Raw genomic sequence first — 23,960 nt, 5'->3', positions numbered from 1 at the left:
GATGTCGTCGTCAACCATTAGTAACATGCATTCATAAGCTTTCATGCATTACATATAATGGTAGTTAGGGGTTGTGTGTTAGAAAACTCTTCATTGCCATACATGTCGTAGCATGTCATATATTTCATTGCCAATCATATCTAGGTCATAGTGCAACATGACATCTCATATATACATATCATCATAATATGATATATCATCATAATGTATCATATCATCATATATCTCATGTCATCATAACATATCACATTATGATAACATACCACAACATCGTAACCTATCATATCATCATAACGTAACCTATCATCATAACGTATCACATCATCATAACATAACATATTATCATAGCACATCATAACAACTACATGAGGCGTATTGTCACGGCCTCCTCTGCCATCACGCCCGCGCCCATGTCCACAATGACATCTACGACCACGTTATGGTTGCCAAGTCCCCTCATACTTGAAAAAAAAGAGTCAACCATATCATTCCTTTTCGTCTGTGCGAGTCACTCCTCATGTGTGAGTAAGAGGTGTTTCTCTCCTCTTTGTCTTTATAACTACAAAGTCTCTCCTCATGGACCTTAAGACGACCAACAACCTCCTCAATTGACATGCTCTTGAGGTCACCAAACTGCTTGATGGAGGTAACAATTTGCATGAATCTCGAGAGAACAGCTCGAAGGAACTTCTTGACGATGGAGATCTCCTCCACCATATTTCCTAATGAACGGATGCTGCTAACGATCGTCATCAACTTCATGGAAAATTCGTCTATTGACTCACCGTCCTTCATGTGGATAGCCTCGAACTCACTCTTCAAGGTCTCCACCTTTGTTTTTTTAACATGTTTCACACCCACATGCATTGTTTGTAGTGTCACCCAGGCTACCTTTGCCGAGTCCTTCTCTACTAATATGAGAAGAAGGTCCTCCGAGATTGTTTGGTAGATGTCGACAAGAAACATCTTGTCCTTACGCTCCTCAACGTCACCATGCTCGACGGTGTCCCACACGCCTTGTGCTTGTAAGTTGACACGCATCTTTATCGACCATGCTTCGTAGTTACTCTTCGTGAGTAACGGGTACTGGAGCGTTAAACTTCCCTCCTTTCCGCTCTTTATTGTTGTCACTTCTCCTCCAGTGATTTTGTATGGTGACGACATTTGTTTCGACATCCTGGGAGCTCTGATATCAAATGTTGGATGTGACCCTTGATCGGAATTATGTCAAAGCAAGTAAAAGTGGCAAATGAACACCTTGACGGGAGAGATCTTTTGGAGCAAAGAAAGCATAAACACTTGGCGTTTCAATTCTCTTTGTTGTTGTTATTGTAGTGAAAAAGCATTTATAGGGGAGAAACCACTTCCTAGCTTCCTAAACTTTCTCAAGTTAAGAATGGTGATCTTCCTAATTAAACCATAAAACTTAGTCTACAACTACAAAATTTGATCCACAATTTGAAAACTACTACCAATTCTTCTATAGTTGCTCCATAAGTTACTAACTTATTCTACTAAGCCAAGTTTATTCATACCCCATGCTTCTAATTGTATGTTAAATGTCGATGCAACAATCGAAGAAATCAGCTCTCCATTGATTGCTTCCAATGAACTATGTGTCGCCAATCAGCCACATGGTATTTTGTGATCAGCGCCAGAAAGCAAGGTGCATGCGGCGATGGCCTCAAGCTATAACTATCCNTTTATTTGTTTATTTGTTTATTTATTTTTGGGCTATTACATTCCTATTCATCATAATGGGGAAATATCCTGATGAACGTGTTACATAAACATGCATGAGGTCCACGTAGCTTATAATCATGACATAATGTATGATGCAAGACAAACTTCCATATATCTATAAATAATAAGTTTGTGAATTATGCTTACATAATTCTCGTACATTTTGTAATCCATAGCGTAACTTTCATAATATGGTTTGATGAGGTTTATGTATCATACATTAACAATTCATAAAAACTTTATACAACATATTATGATCACAAAATAACATAGTTTCATAACATGACATGACTACAAATAGTATAACACAACATACCATAGCATATCATGACATAATATCACATAGCATGATATATCATAACATAACTTTGCATAGTATAGCATAGCATACCAATTATACATATGAGACGTGCAGGGACCATGGGGCACGCACATCATACATAATACAATTTAGTTAACCTAACACTGATTCCATGACCTTCATTACAACATTATCGTCATTCGTGCAGAGATGTCTTACCTTTACCTGAAATGTAAGAGTAGCATAAGACTTAGTATTTTAAGAAACACTTAGTAATTAACTCCACTATTGGAGTTGGGAAATGCAATGCAAATACATGTAACATGGTGAGACTATCATTTTATCATGTAACGACCTTAATTTCTACTAAAATAGAGTCGCTACCATATGCATGACATAACCTCTTTATGCAAAAACAATCATTTAAAAGAGTTTCATAAATCAATGCCATGAATTATATGTTTGCATACAAGTTTTAAAATAAAACAAGAGAAATATTCAAAACAAATTAAGATAAAGGAAATAAAATATTAAAAAGAACACTGCCTTATGTGATGTCGTGATGTCGTCGTCAACCATTAGTAACATGCATTCATAAGCTTTCATGCATTACATATAATGGTAGTTAGGGGTTGTGTGTTAGAAAACTCTTCATTGCCATACATGTCGTAGCATGTCATATATTTCATTGCCAATCATATCTAGGTCATAGTGCAACATGACATCTCATATATACATATCATCATAATATGATATATCATCATAATGTATCATATCATCATATATCTCATGTCATCATAACATATCACATTATGATAACATACCACAACATCGTAACCTATCATATCATCATAACGTAACCTATCATCATAACGTATCACATCATCATAACATAACATATTATCATAGCACATCATAACAACTACATGAGGCGTATTGTCACGGCCTCCTCTGCCATCACGCCCGCGCCCATGTCCACAATGACATCTACGACCACGTTATGGTTGCCAAGTCCCCTCATACTTGAAAAAAAAGAGTCAACCATATCATTCCTTTTCGTCTGTGCGAGTCACTCCTCATGTGTGAGTAAGAGGTGTTTCTCTCCTCTTTGTCTTTATAACTACAAAGTCTCTCCTCATGGACCTTAAGACGACCAACAACCTCCTCAATTGACATGCTCTTGAGGTCACCAAACTGCTTGATGGAGGTAACAATTTGCATGAATCTCGAGAGAACAGCTCGAAGGAACTTCTTGACGATGGAGATCTCCTCCACCATATTTCCTAATGAACGGATGCTGCTAACGATCGTCATCAACTTCATGGAAAATTCGTCTATTGACTCACCGTCCTTCATGTGGATAGCCTCGAACTCACTCTTCAAGGTCTCCACCTTTGTTTTTTTAACATGTTTCACACCCACATGCATTGTTTGTAGTGTCACCCAGGCTACCTTTGCCGAGTCCTTCTCTACTAATATGAGAAGAAGGTCCTCCGAGATTGTTTGGTAGATGTCGACAAGAAACATCTTGTCCTTACGCTCCTCAACGTCACCATGCTCGACGGTGTCCCACACGCCTTGTGCTTGTAAGTTGACACGCATCTTTATCGACCATGCTTCGTAGTTACTCTTCGTGAGTAACGGGTACTGGAGCGTTAAACTTCCCTCCTTTCCGCTCTTTATTGTTGTCACTTCTCCTCCAGTGATTTTGTATGGTGACGACATTTGTTTCGACATCCTGGGAGCTCTGATATCAAATGTTGGATGTGACCCTTGATCGGAATTATGTCAAAGCAAGTAAAAGTGGCAAATGAACACCTTGACGGGAGAGATCTTTTGGAGCAAAGAAAGCATAAACACTTGGCGTTTCAATTCTCTTTGTTGTTGTTATTGTAGTGAAAAAGCATTTATAGGGGAGAAACCACTTCCTAGCTTCCTAAACTTTCTCAAGTTAAGAATGGTGATCTTCCTAATTAAACCATAAAACTTAGTCTACAACTACAAAATTTGATCCACAATTTGAAAACTACTACCAATTCTTCTATAGTTGCTCCATAAGTTACTAACTTATTCTACTAAGCCAAGTTTATTCATACCCCATGCTTCTAATTGTATGTTAAATGTCGATGCAACAATCGAAGAAATCAGCTCTCCATTGATTGCTTCCAATGAACTATGTGTCGCCAATCAGCCACATGGTATTTTGTGATCAGCGCCAGAAAGCAAGGTGCATGCGGCGATGGCCTCAAGCTATAACTATCCGTAACGTATAATATAGAATTGAATATCTATAATTACCTACCATATATATCTTTACTATATATAACTTTATTTATTACACATAATTGTTTAAGTGTATAACTCATTATCGTATATAGTTTTACTAGATATAATAAGCAGCATGATCTGTCCTCGACATGGACAAAAACAAGAATATATATTTTAATTGTTTTCAGTGGATATTAGAGAACTTACCAAATATAAATGGATATTAGGGGCTATAAATGGAACGATCATATTACCAACTCATGTCATCTTCCTCCATTTCAAAGCTCATGGAAGGAACAACAAGTGTGAAGATAATTGAGATCTGTAAAGTGGCTCCTCCGCCGGAGGCGTCACGAGCGGCGGCTGTGCCGTCATCTCTTCCTCTAACCTACTTCGACCTGTTATGGCTGAGGTTTTATCCAGTCCAACGCCTTTTCTTCTACGAGTTACCATCTAATGATATATCTTTTGTTGACGAAATTGTTCCGAAGCTCAAAAGCTCTCTCTCTCTCANCCTTATGTGATGTCGTGATGTCGTCGTCAACCATTAGTAACATGCATTCATAAGCTTTCATGCATTACATATAATGGTAGTTAGGGGTTGTGTGTTAGAAAACTCTTCATTGCCATACATGTCGTAGCATGTCATATATTTCATTGCCAATCATATCTAGGTCATAGTGCAACATGACATCTCATATATACATATCATCATAATATGATATATCATCATAATGTATCATATCATCATATATCTCATGTCATCATAACATATCACATTATGATAACATACCACAACATCGTAACCTATCATATCATCATAACGTAACCTATCATCATAACGTATCACATCATCATAACATAACATATTATCATAGCACATCATAACAACTACATGAGGCGTATTGTCACGGCCTCCTCTGCCATCACGCCCGCGCCCATGTCCACAATGACATCTACGACCACGTTATGGTTGCCAAGTCCCCTCATACTTGAAAAAAAAGAGTCAACCATATCATTCCTTTTCGTCTGTGCGAGTCACTCCTCATGTGTGAGTAAGAGGTGTTTCTCTCCTCTTTGTCTTTATAACTACAAAGTCTCTCCTCATGGACCTTAAGACGACCAACAACCTCCTCAATTGACATGCTCTTGAGGTCACCAAACTGCTTGATGGAGGTAACAATTTGCATGAATCTCGAGAGAACAGCTCGAAGGAACTTCTTGACGATGGAGATCTCCTCCACCATATTTCCTAATGAACGGATGCTGCTAACGATCGTCATCAACTTCATGGAAAATTCGTCTATTGACTCACCGTCCTTCATGTGGATAGCCTCGAACTCACTCTTCAAGGTCTCCACCTTTGTTTTTTTAACATGTTTCACACCCACATGCATTGTTTGTAGTGTCACCCAGGCTACCTTTGCCGAGTCCTTCTCTACTAATATGAGAAGAAGGTCCTCCGAGATTGTTTGGTAGATGTCGACAAGAAACATCTTGTCCTTACGCTCCTCAACGTCACCATGCTCGACGGTGTCCCACACGCCTTGTGCTTGTAAGTTGACACGCATCTTTATCGACCATGCTTCGTAGTTACTCTTCGTGAGTAACGGGTACTGGAGCGTTAAACTTCCCTCCTTTCCGCTCTTTATTGTTGTCACTTCTCCTCCAGTGATTTTGTATGGTGACGACATTTGTTTCGACATCCTGGGAGCTCTGATATCAAATGTTGGATGTGACCCTTGATCGGAATTATGTCAAAGCAAGTAAAAGTGGCAAATGAACACCTTGACGGGAGAGATCTTTTGGAGCAAAGAAAGCATAAACACTTGGCGTTTCAATTCTCTTTGTTGTTGTTATTGTAGTGAAAAAGCATTTATAGGGGAGAAACCACTTCCTAGCTTCCTAAACTTTCTCAAGTTAAGAATGGTGATCTTCCTAATTAAACCATAAAACTTAGTCTACAACTACAAAATTTGATCCACAATTTGAAAACTACTACCAATTCTTCTATAGTTGCTCCATAAGTTACTAACTTATTCTACTAAGCCAAGTTTATTCATACCCCATGCTTCTAATTGTATGTTAAATGTCGATGCAACAATCGAAGAAATCAGCTCTCCATTGATTGCTTCCAATGAACTATGTGTCGCCAATCAGCCACATGGTATTTTGTGATCAGCGCCAGAAAGCAAGGTGCATGCGGCGATGGCCTCAAGCTATAACTATCCGTAACGTATAATATAGAATTGAATATCTATAATTACCTACTATATATATCTTTACTATATATAACTTTATTTATTACACATAATTGTTTAAGTGTATAACTCATTATCGTATATAGTTTTACTAGATATAATAAGCAGCATGATCTGTCCTCGACATGGACAAAAACAAGAATATATATTTTAATTGTTTTCAGTGGATATTAGAGAACTTACCAAATATAAATGGATATTAGGGGCTATAAATGGAACGATCATATTACCAACTCATGTCATCTTCCTCCATTTCAAAGCTCATGGAAGGAACAACAAGTGTGAAGATAATTGAGATCTGTAAAGTGGCTCCTCCGCCGGAGGCGTCACGAGCGGCGGCTGTGCCGTCATCTCTTCCTCTAACCTACTTCGACCTGTTATGGCTGAGGTTTTATCCAGTCCAACGCCTTTTCTTCTACGAGTTACCATCTAATGATATATCTTTTGTTGACGAAATTGTTCCGAAGCTCAAAAGCTCTCTCTCTCTCACTCTTCGCCATTATCTTCCTCTGGCTGGCAACCTCGTCTGGCTTCCACAGTCTGAGTTTCCGACCATCGAGTTTGTCGATGGGGACGGCGTTTCTCTAACGGTAGCCGAGTCCGATGCTGACTTTTACCAACTTTCCGGCAATGGGTTGCGTGAAGCTTCTGAGTTTCATCCTCTTGTCCCCCTCTTGCCAGATTCTCATGATCGTGCTGCACCAATTGCTATCCAGGTTCGTAGCTAACAATGTTTGATTTAAATATACACGAATCTTGGAGGTTGAGAAACATAGTAGATAAGTTAGGAATCTTTGTTTCATGCATTTAGGATACATGTACAAGAATCATGAACCTCTACAATAGTATGATATTGTCACGAATCTCCACACTAGTTTGATATTGTCCACAATGGCTTCCCGAAAAGACCTCATATCAATAGAGATGTATTCTTTACTTATAAACCTATGATCATTCCCTAAATTACCCAACGTGGGACTCTCTCCCAACAATCTTCAACAATCCTCCCCTCAAACAAACTACACTATAGAGCCTTCCCATAATCGAGTCTCGACTCTGTCTCTAGAGTCCTCGAATAAAGTATACCCTTTGTTCGACATTTGAGGATTCTATTGACATGACTAAGTTAACGACATGACTCTAATACAATGTTAGGAATCACAAACCTCCACAATGGTATAATATTGTCGTGCTCTCAAGGCTGTGTTTTGTAGTTCTCCAAAAGGCCTCATACCAATGAATTCCTTACTTATAAACCGAGAATCATTCCTTAAATTAGCCAATGTTAGACTCCAAGAGTTAATCCATTTGGTAGATACATATATTAGATTATTCATATATACCCATGAATATAGTACATGTATTAAGTAAATTCGTTATTTAATATTTAGTACGAAACATTTAATCAATCATTTATATTCTTAACAGGTCACCACATTTCCAAATAAAGGATATTCCATTGGCATAACATGTCATCATGCAATTCTAGATGGAAAAACCTCAACTTCATTTATCAAATCATGGGCTCAAATTTGCATGGACGAATCATCTGTTCCGATTACCAACCTGATGCCAGACTATAAGAGATCGATTATTGATGATCCAAAAGGTCTTGCAAAAATTTATACAAACGCATGGCTGAAACTAGACGGACCCGACAACAGGAGCTTGAAACTTAAATTACCCAAAGCTAAACCTAGTTTAATCCGAAGAACTTTTGAGTTCACACACCAAAACTTGGAAAAGCTAAAGCAATGGGTTTTGAAGAAGAATGATGAGAAAATGTCTTCATTTGTAGTGGCAACGGCTTATCTTTGTGTATGTACAGCCAAGTTGGAAGGTTTAAGAGATGGAAAATTATTGTTCGCATTTTCTGCTGATGGTCGATCTCGTTTAAAGCCACAAGTGGGTTTGAATTACTTTGGAAATTGTTGGATTAGTTGTATTGTTTGTATTGAAAGAATTAAGCTTTTGGGTGAAAAGGGAATAGCTTTGGCTTGTGAAGAGATCTCGAAAGCTATTAAAAATTTAGGAGGAGGAGGAGGTTTAGAGGAGTTAGAAAATTATGGGACACTTGTGAGTGAAGTGACCAATGATTATTCTAAAGAAATGGCTCTTACCCTTGCTGGGTCACCTAGATTTGGAGTTTATAGTGCAGATTTTGGGTGGGGAAAGCCAATGAAGGTGGAAATAGTGTCAGCTGAATCACCATTAATGTTTACTTTGAGTGACAGCAGAAATGGCGATGTGGGAATGGAGATTGGAGTGGTTAAAGGGAGAGATCAAATGGAAGCTTTTGCTGCTCTGTTTAATGAAGGTTTTGAAGCTCTTTGAAATCATCAGAGTTGATCCAAATGCGTTATCTAGGTTGAAACGGATCTAGTTTTTCTTTTTAGAATAAGATCGTTGGTGCATGCATGTCATGATTAGTGTGTACGAAAAATTATTAAAGATTATTTATCTTAAACATTGTCATGAACTTAGTCCGAAAATGCAATTACATGCATCATGATTCATGATAGAACCTACTTTTTGTGACTATTACTTCGACTCTGCTTTGTTTTTAGTTCTATACACATGGTTGATGCACTCTCGGATGAACCAACTAGGCAAGTTCTTATTACATACCCACTAAATCTGACTATTGACTATGCACATGCCCGAGTGGAAATCAACAGAAATAATTGGTAAGGAGTTTTTGATTCGATTGGTTTTGATTTGGTTGGTTTGTTTTTTCAAATAGCTAGGAGTTATTTGTTTTTTTNAAGCAGCCGTTATCCTTCCATGAAGATTAATCAATTCCCTTTATTTTTATTTGGTATGAGAGCCTAATTGAACCTGGAAGAAGAAGGAAGAAATACACAAATTACACAAATTGAGTGTTTGAGAGGAAAAACACTGAACAAATGACAAGTGATTCAGGAAGCAACACTGAATAAATGGCAAGTGATTTACGAAGCTTTGCTGCATCNTACACAAATTACACAAATTGAGTGTTTGAGAGGAAAAACACTAAACAAATGACAAGTGATTCAGGAAGCAACACTGAACAAATGGCAAGTGATTTATGAAGCTTTTGCTGCATCATGTGTTCCTAAATTCGATGGAGACTACGAGCATTGGAGTTTGGTCATGGAAAATCTTTTGCGTTCCAAAGAATATTGGAGTGCTATTCATTCTGGTTTTGAGGACCCAAAAGGAAACGAAGCACTAAGCGCGGCCCAGCAAAAGGAAATCGATGAAGCAAGGCTCAAAGATCTCNAGGACCCAAAAGGAAACGAAGCACTAAGCGCGGCCCAGCAAAGGAAATCGATGAAGCAAGGCTCAAAGATCACAAGATAAAGAATTATCTCTTTCAATCCATTGATAAGAGTATCCTGAAAACTATACTTCCAATCAATTGTGGGATTCAAAGGATCAATTGTGGGATTCAAAGGATGCTTCCAATCAATTGTGGGATTCAAAGGATGCTTCCAATCAATTGTGGGATTCAATGAAACTCAAGTATCAAGGAAATGCTAGAGTGAAGCGAGCCCAGCTACAACGACTTCGTAGAACATTCGAAACTTTAGAGATGAAAACAGGAAAAGGTGTTTCTGAGTATTTTACAAGAGTTATGTCTACTACTAATGACATGAGGAATTGCGGAGAAGATATGTCGGATGTCAAAATTGTTGACAAAATACTTCGAAGTCTCACCAATAAATTCAACTTCGTAGTATGCTCAATTGAAGAATCGAAGGACATTGACCAATTAACAGTCGATGAACTACAAGTATTTTTGCTTGTACATGAACAAAAGGTGATTAATAAGAGGAGTGAAGAGAAGGTTCTGCAGGTGGAGAATGTACCAAGGTATGGACAAGGAAGAGGCAAAGGGACATTTCAGAGTGGAAGAGGTTACTCTAGAGGACGGGGAAGAGGTAGATCTTTTGTGAATCGGTCGGCCATCAACTGTTTTCGATGTGGAAAGCAAGGACATTACCAATTTGAATGTCCGGGCTTAGAAAAAGAAGCTACCAATTATGCTGAATTTGACGAGGAGGAAGAACTGCTATTGATGACATACACAAAGAAAAGTAAAGTTGAAAGAGAAGGCATTTGGTTTCTCGATTTCGGGTGCTCAAATCATATGACAGAGGAAAAAACATGGTTCTTGAGCTTGACGAAAGTTTCAAAACACAGTGTCAGGTTGGGAAATAACTCAAAATTGGCAGTTGAAGAAAGAGGCAGTGTCAGATTCGAAGTTGAAGGTATCACACAAACCGTGACAAATGTCTACTATGTCCCCAATCTCACCAACAATTTGCTAAGCATAGGGCAGCTACAGGAGAAGCACTTGGTGATCTTAATCAAAGAAGGAACCCGTAGAGTCTATCATCAACAAAGGGCCTGATAATGAACATACAGATGATGACAAATCGCATGTTCTCAGTTCATGTAAAGATGAAGCCATTGGTTGACAAATGTTTGAAAATAGAAGATGAAGACTTGGAGGCTCTGTGGCACAAGAGGTATGGACATTTGAATAGTAAACCTATTCAAATCATGCAGCAAAAACAAATGACGGAAAGATTACCCAAATTAAAGGAAGCTATCAAAGTTTGCGGCAAAAATTCCCAAAGAAAAGCAAATGAAGAGCATCAATCAAACTGAAATTGATTCATGAAGATCTTTGTGGACCCATCAACCTCTCACAGTGGTAAAAGGTATTTGTTGGTACTTGTAGATGATTTTTCCCGCAAGACATGAATTTATTTTCTTACAGATAAATTAGAAGCTTTTGAAACATTCAAAAACTTCAAAAATCTTGTTGAAAATGAAGCAAAAACAGCCATACATGGACTCAGAATTGATCGGGGAGGAGAATTTACGTCAAATAAATTCAACAAGTTCTGCAAAGATAACGGGATCAAGCGACAACTAACAACTGCTTACACTCCCAGCAAAACGGAGTTGCAGAAAGAAGGAACCGGACCATCATGAACATGATACGGTGTCTTTTATCTGAGAAAGAGATGTCGAAGAAGTTGTGGGCAGAAGCAGCTAGATGGACAACTCATGTTCTGAATCGTAGTTAGACAAAGGTAATCAAGGACATGGTTCCTGAGGAGAAGTGGTCAGACATAAAACCAAATGTGGAATACTTCAGAGTATTAGGTTTAATTGCACATGTCCATATTCCCGAATAGAAGATAACCAAACTTGATGATCGAAGTCTCAAATGCGTCCTACTTGGAGTTAGTGGTGAATCTAATGCTTATTTGGGATGTCATATTTAAAGAAGGTGCAAAATGGGACTGGAATTTAAGATAATTGAGATCACCTTCCATCAAAACAGAATTGAGATCACCTTCCATCAATGTGAGAGAATTACTCATCTACTTTCCATATATTGGAAAGATTAAATTCCAGCTTATAAAATTACATTCTCAACTCTCGATTTTGTCAAGTCTCCAAAATAATAGACATATTAAATCGACTACAAAAATCATTCCTACTCATGCAACTCTGAGACAAGCCCTCATAAGCAAGAGTGCTTCATAACTCACTAAGAATTAAGATTGAGACATATAATCATCCGGTACAATATAACCTTCCCAATAAATAATTTACCAAGAGACATTAAATATTTANTTTTTTTTTTTTTTTTTTTTTTTTTTTTTTTTTTTTTTTTTTTTTTTTTTTTTTTTTTTTTTTGATTGGATTTTTCTTTAAAAGAAATTGAAAAAGTTCAAAATACTAGATTTTCCAGTCATACATACTTGGTTTGAGGGTCAATAGAAGGAGAGTTCTTAATTTAGAAGCCATTTTTGTCTCTCTTACAAATGGGACATACCTCCTCAAAATTCAAGGAAGGAATAAGAACCATGAAGAACAAAGACTAACCCAATTCATCATGAATTATAAGTAAAGAACCCAACTTTTTAATTTTCCACATCACTAATATCATATCTCCAAAAACCTACTTTCCAATGGATCACCTTCCATCTGTTAAGATAATTGAGATCTGTAAAGTGGCTCCTCCGCCGCCGGAGCCGTCACGTGCGGCGGCTTTGCCGTTGTCTCTTCCTCTCACCTACTTCGACCTGTTTTGGCTGAGGTTCCATCCAATCCAACGCCTTTTCTTCTACGAGTTACCGTCTAGTGATATATCTTTTATTGACGAAATTGTTCCGAAGCTCAAAACCTCTCTTTCTCTTACTCTTCGCCATTATCTTCCTCTGGCTGGCAACCTCGTCTGGCTTCCGCAGTCGGAGGTTCCGACCATCGAGTTTGTCGACGGGGACGGTGTTACTCTGACGGTGGCTGAGTCCGGAGCTGATTTTTACGAACTTTCCGACAATGGGTTCCGTGAAGTTTCTGAATTTCATCCTCTTGTCCCCCAATTGCCTGTTTCTGATGATCGTGCTGAAACAATTGCTATCCAGGTTCTTAGCTCCAAAACTTAGTAGCTAACATGATTGGTTTTCGTTTTTAGTTATTAAACTTAGGAATCACGAATCTACACAATAGCACGATATTGTTCCATTTGAATATAAGCTCTCATGACTTTACTTTTAGTTTTCAGACAAGACCTCATTTCAATATAAATGTATTTCTTACTTGTAAACCCACGATCATTCTCTAAATTAGCCAATGTGGGACTCCCTCTCACAATCCTCAACAATCCCACGTCGATTGGAGAGAGAATGAAACGTTGTGTGGAAACTTCTCCCTAGGAGACCCATTTTAAAACATTGAGGGGAAACACGTCAGGAAAGTCCAAAGAGGACAATATTTGTTAGTGGTGAGCTTGAACCGTTACAAAGGAGGTGGATTTAGGGGTCTCACATTGATTGGAGAAGGGAATGAGTGCTAGAGAGGACGCTAGGTCCCGAAGGGGGTGAATTGTGAGATCCCACATCTGTTGAAGAGGGGAACGAAGCATTCTTTACAAGAGTGTGGAAACCTCTCCTTAGCAGACACGTTTTAAAAATGTTAAGGGGGAAGGTTGAGAGGGAAAGCCTAAAGAGGACAATATCTATTAGCGGTTGGCTTGGGCCACCACAAAGAGGTGTGGATTGGAGGGTCCCACATAGATTGGAGAAGAAAACGAGTGCTAGAGAGGATGCTAGACGCGTTTTAAACATTTTTTATAAGAATGTGGAAACCTCTCCGTAGCAGACGCATTTTAAAAACCTCGAGTGGAGGGTGTTACATTAAATATATATTAAACACAAAATTGAAAAGTTTAACCGGTAATTTAATATACTTTTTTTATTAATCTCAATTATTTAAAAGTTTTTTGTTTACTTCTTTATATTTTAACTTTATTCCACTATTGATTAATTTACCATACTTGATATGCTTAAAATCAGAAACTTTATGGAAGTTTAAAATTTCTTCTTTGTTTCTATTTTAAGAAATTACCTGAAAATTTTAGCGTATTCGATAAGGACTAAATTAAAAATTACTCCATTGAAGATAAAAATGTATATTTAATAATCATTCAAATTCTTAATACAGGTCACCACATTTCAAAACAAAGGGTTTTCCATTGGAATAACCAATCACCATGCAGTTATAGATGGAAGAATCTCAACTTCATTTATCAAATCATGGGCTCAAATATGCATGGACGAATCAACCGTTCCAACCGCCAAGCTAAAGCCATTCTATGACAGGTCGGTTATTGATGATCCAAAAGGTTTTGCCAAAATCTATGCAAGCGCATGGCTGAACCAAGACGGACCCGACAACAGGAGCTTAAACCTTAAACTACCCAAAACTAATCCTTGTTTAATCCGAAGCACTTTTGAGTTCACACACCAGAACCTGCAGAAGCTAAAGCAATGGGTTTTGAAGAAGAATGATGAGCAAATGTCTTCATTTGTAGTGGCAATGGCTTATCTTTGTGTATGTACAGCCAAGTTGGAGGGTTTAAGCGATGGAAAATTGTGGTTTGGATTTGCTGCTGATGCTACGTCTCGTTTAAAGCCGCCAGTGCCTTTGAATTACTTTGGAAATTGTTTGATTGGTGGTATTATTCCCTTTGAAAGAGGTGAGCTTTTGAGTGAAAATGGAATAGCTTTGGCTTGTGAACAGATCTTAAAAGCTATTAAAAATTTAGAAGGAGGAGGTTTAGAGGGGGGAGAAAAGTATGGGACTATTATGACCGAATTNCTTAATACAGGTCACCACATTTCAAAACAAAGGGTTTTCCATTGGAATAACCAATCACCATGCAGTTATAGATGGAAGAATCTCAACTTCATTTATCAAATCATGGGCTCAAATATGCATGGACGAATCAACCGTTCCAACCGCCAAGCTAAAGCCATTCTATGACAGGTCGGTTATTGATGATCCAAAAGGTTTTGCCAAAATCTATGCAAGCGCATGGCTGAACCAAGACGGACCCGACAACAGGAGCTTAAACCTTAAACTACCCAAAACTAATCCTTGTTTAATCCGAAGCACTTTTGAGTTCACACACCAGAACCTGCAGAAGCTAAAGCAATGGGTTTTGAAGAAGAATGATGAGCAAATGTCTTCATTTGTAGTGGCAATGGCTTATCTTTGTGTATGTACAGCCAAGTTGGAGGGTTTAAGCGATGGAAAATTGTGGTTTGGATTTGCTGCTGATGCTACGTCTCGTTTAAAGCCGCCAGTGCCTTTGAATTACTTTGGAAATTGTTTGATTGGTGGTATTATTCCCTTTGAAAGAGGTGAGCTTTTGAGTGAAAATGGAATAGCTTTGGCTTGTGAACAGATCTTAAAAGCTATTAAAAATTTAGAAGGAGGAGGTTTAGAGGGGGGAGAAAAGTATGGGACTATTATGACCGAATTGACCAATGATTATTCTAAAGCACAAGCCATTTCCCTTGCTGGGTCACATAGATTTGGAGTTTACAATGTAGATTTTGGGTGGGGAAAGCCAATGAAGGTGGAAATAGTGTCAGCTGAATCACCATTAGTGTTTTCTTTGAGTGATAGCAAAAATAGCGATGTGGGAATGGAGATTGGAGTGGTTAAAGAGAGAGATCAAATGGAAACTTTTGCTGCTCTCTTTAATGAAGGTTTTGATGCTCTTTGAAATCATTGAAGTTGATCCAAATGTGTTATCAATTCGCGTCTTTGTTAGAATAAATGCATTTTAAGGCCTATTTTATGTACTCTCATGTTGTTGAGGTTTATACTCCTAATTAATGCATTATTTAATTTCCATTTTAATTTCATCCATTATATACAAAATTTAAAGTTGTTAGTGGAATGTTGAACAATATGTGGTTGATATTCGAAGAATCACGTTCAAGTAATAACGCAAAGGGTCGAAACATTTGCCTTAAAAGAAATTAAATTTCAGAGAGCAACGTTAAGCTAGCATCAAAGAGTTGTAGTAGCCTCAGCCTAGGCCGACCAAGTAAGTGACCTTATTATGTATGACGACATGTACATAGTAGCCCTTGCATGTGTCATTTATGGTTTATGGTTTATGTTACATGATGATGTAATGATGTTGTATGATGATATGTTGATATTATATGATGATGTGGTGATGTTATATGATGATGTGATGATGTTATATGAAGGTGTGATGTTGTTATATGATGATGCGATGATGTATAAAGGCTAATGCATGCATGTTACCTAGGGTAATATGTGAATGATGTATAGGATTGTGTCATAAGAATGATTTAAAGGCTAACACATACGGTTGTGTGTGATTTAGAGGCTAGTGCATGTTACCTAGGGTAATGTGTGAATGATGTATAGGGTTGTGTCATAAGAATGATTTAAAGATGAAGATTATAGGGATCTCATGCATATTGTGTGTTCATATACATTAGGTTACTTTCCCATTTATGATGATAAGTACGGACTCGCACACTATGATGATGATGATCATCATGCCTTGCATGAGATTCGAGGGTTTAGTGACCTTCGGGCATCTACCTGCGGACAACTAGCCCGACTATGATGGGTTCAGGGGGGTGCGAACCGCCTAAGGACTCACGCTCGCACGTGATGGTTGTGTGTGGGGAAGTACTACACATCCAATTTTGTTCGGACTGGAGGCAACAACTACGATAGTGGTATTTCATTTCTTAAACTTTAGGTTAGTATAGTAGTATTTCATTTCTTAAACTTTAGGTTAGTATAGTAGTATAGAGTGTTTTAACTTTTAATATTTGTTTGTTTGATTTAGTATTTTGTTATGTTGTTTTAAAGATATTGTTAAACATGTAAGTCCATGACAGTGTTTTATGAAAAAACTTTAAATGTTTATTTTCGTATAAGAGAGTATGTTATGGTGAGGGTAGTGACTTTAGGTTAGTAAAAGTCTAGGATCGTTACAATAAGTCCCACCATGTTGCGTGTGTTTGTATTTACTGACCCAACAGTGGGGTTATTGAGTAGTTCTTAAAATATTCAAGTCACGTGCTATAGGTAAAGATAATACACTCCTATACGGATGACGTTGTCGCGACGAAGGCCATGGGACCAGTGTTAAGAGTAGTTGCATTATTTTATTCTCTTCTTTGTTTTATTAAATTTCACATTATTTATTTTCCATTGTTTTGTTTCAAAGCTTTTATTACGCAAGTTTAAGTCTATGACACTGTTTACTTGATTTCTAAAATGAATATTCTACATGATAGTGGCGACCTTATTTTCAATAGAAAAGTAGGATCGTTACAATGGTCACTCGCCAAAATCATTTCTACAGTTGGCATACTCAAATGCCTCAAGGTTCTCTTTCCTTCATCGATTGGTTATTCCTCCCCGTTCGTCTCTCTTTTTCCAATTGCGGTCTCGATTAGTTTACAAGATTCAATGGCTAATTTGCCTCCGGACCCTCGATTCAATTGTTTTCCAAGAATGTTGAGCGGCGTATGTAAGCCGTGTATCTCAGAAGAAGTGAAAATGAGGGCTTTCGCTTTTTTGCACCTTGTTTTGGTCTGGCAGCCATTCAAATTAAATAATAATCTCTTTCCCTTATCTTTTCCATGATGTAAGGAGCTACACTTAGTGCTATCTTTGATTATTTCTGTTTCCATTGGTCTCAAATTTGGTTTTCATGGCCGCTCAGAGTTTTAATTTGAGCATTATTATCTTGAATCTTCTGATATTCTAAATTAGCATGAAATTTTTTCCTTGTGCGATATCACTTTGTAAGAAGTCGGAGCTCTCTCTGGCACTGATGTAGAAGGTGACTTAAACGTAGCTAGATTTTTTAATGAGATGGTTGCTGGCACTAAAACTAGAACTAATGGACACAAAGCTGGTCTAGTAGCCAGGGCACAATCGATTTTCCAAACGTTTTCTAGAACTTTCTTTGTCCCATTTTCTAAAACATTTNTAATGGACACAAAGCTGGTCTAGTAGCCAGGGCACAATCGATTTTCCAAACGTTTTCTAGAACTTTCTTTGTCCCATTTTCTAAAACATTTTCTCAAGAACTGGACTAGAGACTTGAGTATACCTCACCTATGCAAGTGAGGATCAAAATTTCAATTGGTTGACTTATTTGAGAGTGAGACTAAATGCCACCCAATTGCGTTACAAACTCTAACCANTTTCTCAAGAACTGGACTAGAGACTTGAGTATACCTCACCTACAGGNAAATGCCACCCAATTGCGTTACAAACTCTAACCAAATGCAATTGTGACATGGGTGGGATTCTCCAAAGGAGACCATCTAATTACAATTATGATTCTCACTTTTTAGCAATATTTAAGGCTAATAAGTGTTTTAAACCAATTTTAAAATTGACAAACTAATCAACATACAAAATAAAAAATTAATTGTATTGCAAATAAAATACTTTTTTTTGTTTTTTTATGGTCAATAAAGAACATAGCAAGGATATGGTACCCACTTAGACAATAACCTTCCTTATTAAAATAGTAAAGAAAGTCAAAGAGAAAACAAATTTGTGCACCCAACAATCATAAGCTCAAACCAACCTTTCTACAATTTATTTCCATACTTCCATGTCGGCCAATACGAGGAGAGCTTGATTTACGCGTCATAAGTCTTGTTCATAACGAACGAACACGAACCCTTTAGTCAGAAAGAAGGTCCCACCATAAACTATGATACTTCATACTTGAGTCTCGAGGAGAAATTAAATATTTGATTTTTTTTAAAATTGAATTTTTATTGATGGTCTTAGATACTCAATTTCACGATGATGTAGAAAATAAAAATGTTTCGAATAATTTTGAAAACCTAAAAAAAATATAGGAGAAAAAATAAAAAATTATTGGTTAAAATTAATTGATGAGGGATTGGAGAGATCACTTGCAAATAAAACAAAAGGTTCAGGTTTGAGAGGAAGAAGACGACATAGGAAAAATCGAAACAATCCGTTGAAGGTTGAATTTGACTGAGAGTTCTTTGTAAGAAACTCTCATCAACATGAGGAGATTCATTATGAGGGCTTGATTCGTTCGATTCCTTCAAGAAGCGAGGAAGAACAAAAGGTTAGTTTTTGAGTTTTAGATCTTAGGTTTCCCTCTAGAGATCCATAAGTATTTGATGGAATTAGCCTCTTTAATTTTAGTATGTTGTCCTAGGTGAGTTTTCACATTTTTTTGTGAAGAAATAATTCTGAAAAGCCTTCAAGAACGGTAAGAACATTAATTTTGACCAACTTTAGATTTGAATATATTTGTCTGTAGTTAATTAAAAACTATAAGAAAAATACATTCGTGTAGGCAAATTAAAACTCTATAACTTTCATGAAGAAATCAAGTTGAAACAAATTTTGTAGGAAAAGTTATGAAAATCTAAAGTTATTAGAAAACTCATCGAAATCTGAAATTTGAAGTACATTTTAAGACGTTTCTAATTTTTCTGGAGTAGACATCATTTTCACGAGCGGTCATACAGCTCTATGGAGCATTTGTAACATATTCGATTGACACCAAACTTAGTGAGCTTTCATCTTTCATATAAATGAATTTAACTCCAGAGCCACATGCCGCAACTCATATCGAAACTCTAAATTTTGAAGTTATGACTAAGGGCCCTTACTCGGCCCTTTTCAAGTTTGTCTTCGACACTCGGGTCGCCTCGTTCTCTCCAACGTTGCTTATATCTCAGCTTTGCTTTGATGCACACTCTTCTTGGTGTGTTGAATGATGCACCGTCCTCCTCAGTCGCATCATGACACTTATCTGTCTCAAACCCTAGTGATCGGATGCATGTCACTTGAGGGTTGCCACCTTGTTGGTTTACATGTGAGGGTCGCAACCTACTTGTCTTCTTAGTGAGGTTATGACATGTGATTTCTCTACCTATTTGGCCCCCATTCGATTGATTTTCGTCTTGATTTTGATACTCACCTTTTTATGACTTGAATTAGGACATACCAGAGAAATTTCAGTAATTCTAAAGCTCCTAACATATAGAAAAACTAGCTCGGGAAGACACGCGTCATCTAGGTAAGTAACACACGGACTAGGCAAGTAATACTTGTAAGTATCACTAGAACGTGCTAACATGCGAGCATTCCTTACCTAAGGTGGTTAGAAAATGCATGTTAAGGACTTAAGAATGACGTTTAAAATCACTAGTATGCCCTAAGTTAAGATTTCCTAGAAGCATGTTGTTTTATGTATAATGCAAAGTTAGAAAGAGAATATGCATGACTAAAATACGAGTTGGGTAATGTGGATGAGTATGTTATACATAATGTAAGAAATTACTAAAATGACCCTATGAAGAGATTTGTGATCAATGTTATCTTATATGATTTCCGCTTTGTTAGAAAGGAGGATAGACTATTGGGTTCTGTGCTTTGAGTGATTAAGGGATGGTATCTCCCCGTTGAACTTGTTTTCTTGTATGTTTGCATGATATAATATGTTATAGCTCCACGTGTTAGATTATGTGTTCTCCCTATAGAATGTGTTTATCTACACAGAGTTAGGACATAGAGTTAAGTTGGCTAGACGATGACTTGGGTCAGAACGTCTCTAGTAGACTGAATACCTTAGAATTGTGAGTGATGGTCAGATGATTTAGACCATAGTGCTCCTAGACTAAGAAAGACTTGAGGAGTCAAAACAGAACAACCTGAAGCCAGAGTCGATGAGGCAAAGTGCAATCCAACCAAGTATCGCATGGAAGCAAAATTACAACTCGAAAAAGTTGTTGAAGGAAGCTTGGTGAATTCCACAAGTATAGACGCGTCATCGAAAGTTTGAGGTACTTAACTGATACTCGTCCAAACCTTCCTATGTTGTTGGAATAGTGAGTAGGTACATGAAAAAGCCTACTATGATGCATCATCGAGCGATTAAGCACATTATTCGCTATGTGAAGCAAACGACATGCTACAAACTGAAGTATCAAAGAGGCCGAGGCCCTAAAGAACTAGTCGGTTTCACTGATAGTGATTTAGCTAGAGACATTGACGATAGAAAAAGCACCGCAAGAACAGCGTTTTATCTAAACGAAAATATGATTTCTTGGCATTCTCAAAAGCAGCGAACTGTGACACTTTCTTTCAACGAGGTCGAGTTCATGGAAGCAACTGCAGCATCATGCCAAGCATTATGACTAAGAAATTTGTTGAGCAAAATGACCAGAAGTGAACCAATATTAGTAACTCTCTACATCAATAACAAATCTATGATTGCATCGATGAAAAATATGATATTTCACGGACACAGTAAACACATTGACACTCGCTTCCACTTCAACTGTATGTGTGTGGAGAAGAAATAGATCGTTGTGGAGTTGATATGCACCAGAGAGCAACATGTCAATATTCTCACCAAAGTTCTAACCAGAGTTAAGTTGACTAAGGCACCAAAGTTATTGGGAGTGAAGAATCTCAAACAAAGTCAAGCTTACAAATCAATTTGAGGATACTGATTAGTAGTTGCCAAATCGTCAAGAAAGGTAAGTGATTTATTTAGAAAATTTGTTACAATTTTCTCTAATTATAAATACTCATTAGATGTATGCTCTATTCATGGCAACATAGAGAATTGAAAAGCATAATGGTTAAGATATTGCATATGGTTATTTCTAATTCACTCGTATCAATTTGTTTTCACATCCCACAGGTACCCACTCATACATTTATGTGTTTCTATTATTGGTTCATATCACTCATACATTTATGTGTTTCTATTATTGGTTCATATTATAGTCTAAAGAGGAGGAAGAGAAAACTCATGTGAGCTTTATAATATGAAACCGACACTTTTGCAGTTCATTTACATTCTTCCTTGTCGGTCAATACAAATAAGCCTTCATTTACACGCCATTTCTCTCTCTCTCTCTTATAAATCGGCAAACTCTTGTCATCCTCCTCCTCATCACTAATATCATATCTCTACAAACCCACTTTCCAATGGATCACCTTCCATCTGTTAAGACAATTGAGATCTGTAAAGTGGCTCCTCCGCCGCCGGAGCCGTCACGTGCGGCGGCTGTGCCCTCGTCTCTTCCTCTCACCTTCTTCGACATGTTATGGCTGAGGTTCCATCCAATTCAACGCCTTTTCTTCTACGAGTTACCGTCTAATGATATATCTTTTGTTGACGAAATTGTTCCGAAGCTCAAAACCTCTCTTTCTCTTACTCTTCGCCATTATCTTCCTCTGGCTGGCAACATCGTCTGGCTTCCACATTCGGAGGTTCCGACCATCGAGTTTGTCGATGGGGACGGTGTTTCTATGACGGTGGCTGAGTCGGGAGCTGACTTTTACCAACTTTCCGGCAATGGGTTCCGTGAAGTTTCTGAATTCCATCCTCTTGTCCCCCAATTGCCTGTTTCTCATGATCGTGCTGCAGTGATTGCCGTTCAGGTACTTAGCTCCAAAACTTAAGTAGCTAACAATGATTGGTTTTTCTTTTTTAATTATTGAAGTATGAGTTTAATCTTTAATAACTCTTTCAATTGATTATTATTATTTATTTGATGTTCGTTTTAAATCAATTAATTTTAAAAAATTGAGGAATTAATTAGCCATTTTTAGAAGTTCAAATGTGAGATCCCATTTTGGTCAGAGAGGTATAGAGTCATACACAAGGGATGACAACAAGGAGACTAAGTCCCGAAGGGGGTGGACACCAGACGATATGCTAGTGAGGATGTTGAGCCCCAAATGGGGGTGGATTGAGAGGTTACACATCAATTAGAGAGGGGAGCGAGTATCAGCGAGGATGCTGGACCCTTAAGGGGTGGATTAGAGGGTCCCACATTAATTAGAGATGGAGAACGAGTGTCGGCGAGGACGCTAGGCCTCAGAGGGGATGGATTGTGAGATCCCACATCAGTTAGGAGGAGAACGAAACATTGAGAGGAAGTCCAAAAGTGAAACCAAGCGATGTGCTAGTGAGGACGTTGGGCTCCAAATGGGGGTGGATTGGAGGGTTTCACATCGATTAGAGAGAGGAACGAAACATTAAGAGGAAGTCGGAAAGTAAAACCTAATACTAAGAAACTAGTTGAAATTTGGCTCCATTAAAGATAAAAAAAAGTATATTCAATTAATGATTTAAATTCTTAATACAGGTCACTATATTTCAAAACAAAGGGTTTTCCATTGGAATAACCAATCACCATGCAGTTGTAGATGGAAAAACCTCAACTTCATTTATCAAGTTATGGGCTCAAATTAGCATGGACGAATCATCTGTTCCAATCACCGAGCTGATGCCAGTCTATGACAGATCGGTTATTGATGATCCAAAAGGTCTTGCCAAAATCTATGCAAGCGCATGGCTGAACCAAGACGGACCCGACAACAGGAGCTTAAACCTTAAACTACCCAAAACTAATCCTCGTTTAATCCGAAGCACTTTTGAGTTCACACACCAAAACCTGCAGAAGCTAAAGCAATGGATTTTGAAGAAGAATGATGTGCAAATGTCTTCATTTGTAGTGGCAACGGCTTATCTGTGTGTATGTACAGCCAAGTTGGATGGTTTAAGAGATGGAAATTTGTTGTTCGTATTTGGTGCTGATGCTAGATCTCGTTTAAAGCCACCAGTGCCTTTGAATTACTTTGGAAATTGCTTGGTTGGTAGCTTTCTTTCCATTGAAAGAATTGAGCTTTTGGGTGAAAATGGAATAGCTTTGGCTTGTGAACAGATCTCGAAAGCTATTAAGAATTTAGAAGAAGGAGCTTTCAAGGGAGAAGAAAATTTGGGTGCAATTATGAGTGAATCGACCAATGATTATTCCAAATCACACGCCATTTCTCTTTCTGGGTCACCTAGATTTGGAGTTTACAATGTAGATTTTGGGTGGGGAAAGCCAATGAAGGTGGAAATAGTGTCAGCTGAATCACCATTAGTGTTTTCTTTGAGTGATAGCAAAAATAGCGATGTGGGAATGGAGATTGGAGTGGTTAAAGAGAGAGATCAAATGGAA

At 37.8% G+C, this 23,960-nt stretch overlaps 4 protein-coding genes across 4 annotated transcripts; all 4 read left to right on the top strand.

Annotated features, from left to right (window-relative positions):
• The first annotated feature begins 6,809 nt into the window (after window positions 1-6,809).
• Window positions 6,810-8,907, top strand: LOC111783681 (phenolic glucoside malonyltransferase 2-like). Its single transcript, XM_023664599.1, has 2 exons — window positions 6,810-7,289; window positions 8,002-8,907. Exons 1-2 carry the CDS (start codon window positions 6,810-6,812, stop codon window positions 8,905-8,907), a joined length of 1,386 nt encoding a protein of 461 aa, XP_023520367.1.
• A 1,159-nt stretch (window positions 8,908-10,066) lies between these two features.
• On the top strand, window positions 10,067-10,969 carry LOC111782798. Its single transcript, XM_023663596.1, has one exon. It carries the CDS (start codon window positions 10,067-10,069, stop codon window positions 10,967-10,969), a length of 903 nt encoding a protein of 300 aa, XP_023519364.1.
• A 1,579-nt stretch (window positions 10,970-12,548) lies between these two features.
• LOC111783253 (malonyl-CoA:anthocyanidin 5-O-glucoside-6''-O-malonyltransferase-like) lies at window positions 12,549-15,693 on the top strand. The gene is given in 3 exon segments (XM_023664168.1): window positions 12,549-13,004; window positions 14,083-14,739; window positions 14,741-15,693. Coding segments are annotated over 3 exon segments (2,025 nt in total). The 3' UTR covers window positions 15,653-15,693.
• Window positions 15,694-21,865: 6,172 nt separating this feature from the next.
• On the top strand, window positions 21,866-23,960 carry LOC111782797 (phenolic glucoside malonyltransferase 1-like; the record flags this gene model as incomplete). Its single annotated transcript, XM_023663595.1, has 2 exons — window positions 21,866-22,389; window positions 23,100-23,960. Coding segments are annotated over exons 1-2 (1,317 nt in total), but the record flags the coding sequence as incomplete, so codon positions are not given.

The sequence above is a fragment of the Cucurbita pepo genome, chromosome LG20 (genome assembly GCF_002806865.2).
Source record: "Cucurbita pepo subsp. pepo cultivar mu-cu-16 chromosome LG20, ASM280686v2, whole genome shotgun sequence".
Taxonomy (NCBI): domain Eukaryota; kingdom Viridiplantae; phylum Streptophyta; class Magnoliopsida; order Cucurbitales; family Cucurbitaceae; genus Cucurbita; species Cucurbita pepo.
This window is presented reverse-complemented; position numbering and strand designations above follow the sequence as displayed.

Excerpts from the sequence above, each read along its gene's own strand:
- LOC111783681 (XM_023664599.1), top strand. The coding sequence starts at position 6,810 with ATGTCATCTTCCTCCATTTCAAAGCTCATGGAAGGAACAACAAGTGTG. Across the intron at positions 7,290-8,001 it reads CTGCACCAATTGCTATCCAG|GTCACCACATTTCCAAATAA; the intron begins GTTCGTAGCTAA and ends TATTCTTAACAG.
- LOC111782798 (XM_023663596.1), top strand. The coding sequence starts at position 10,067 with ATGAAACTCAAGTATCAAGGAAATGCTAGAGTGAAGCGAGCCCAGCTA.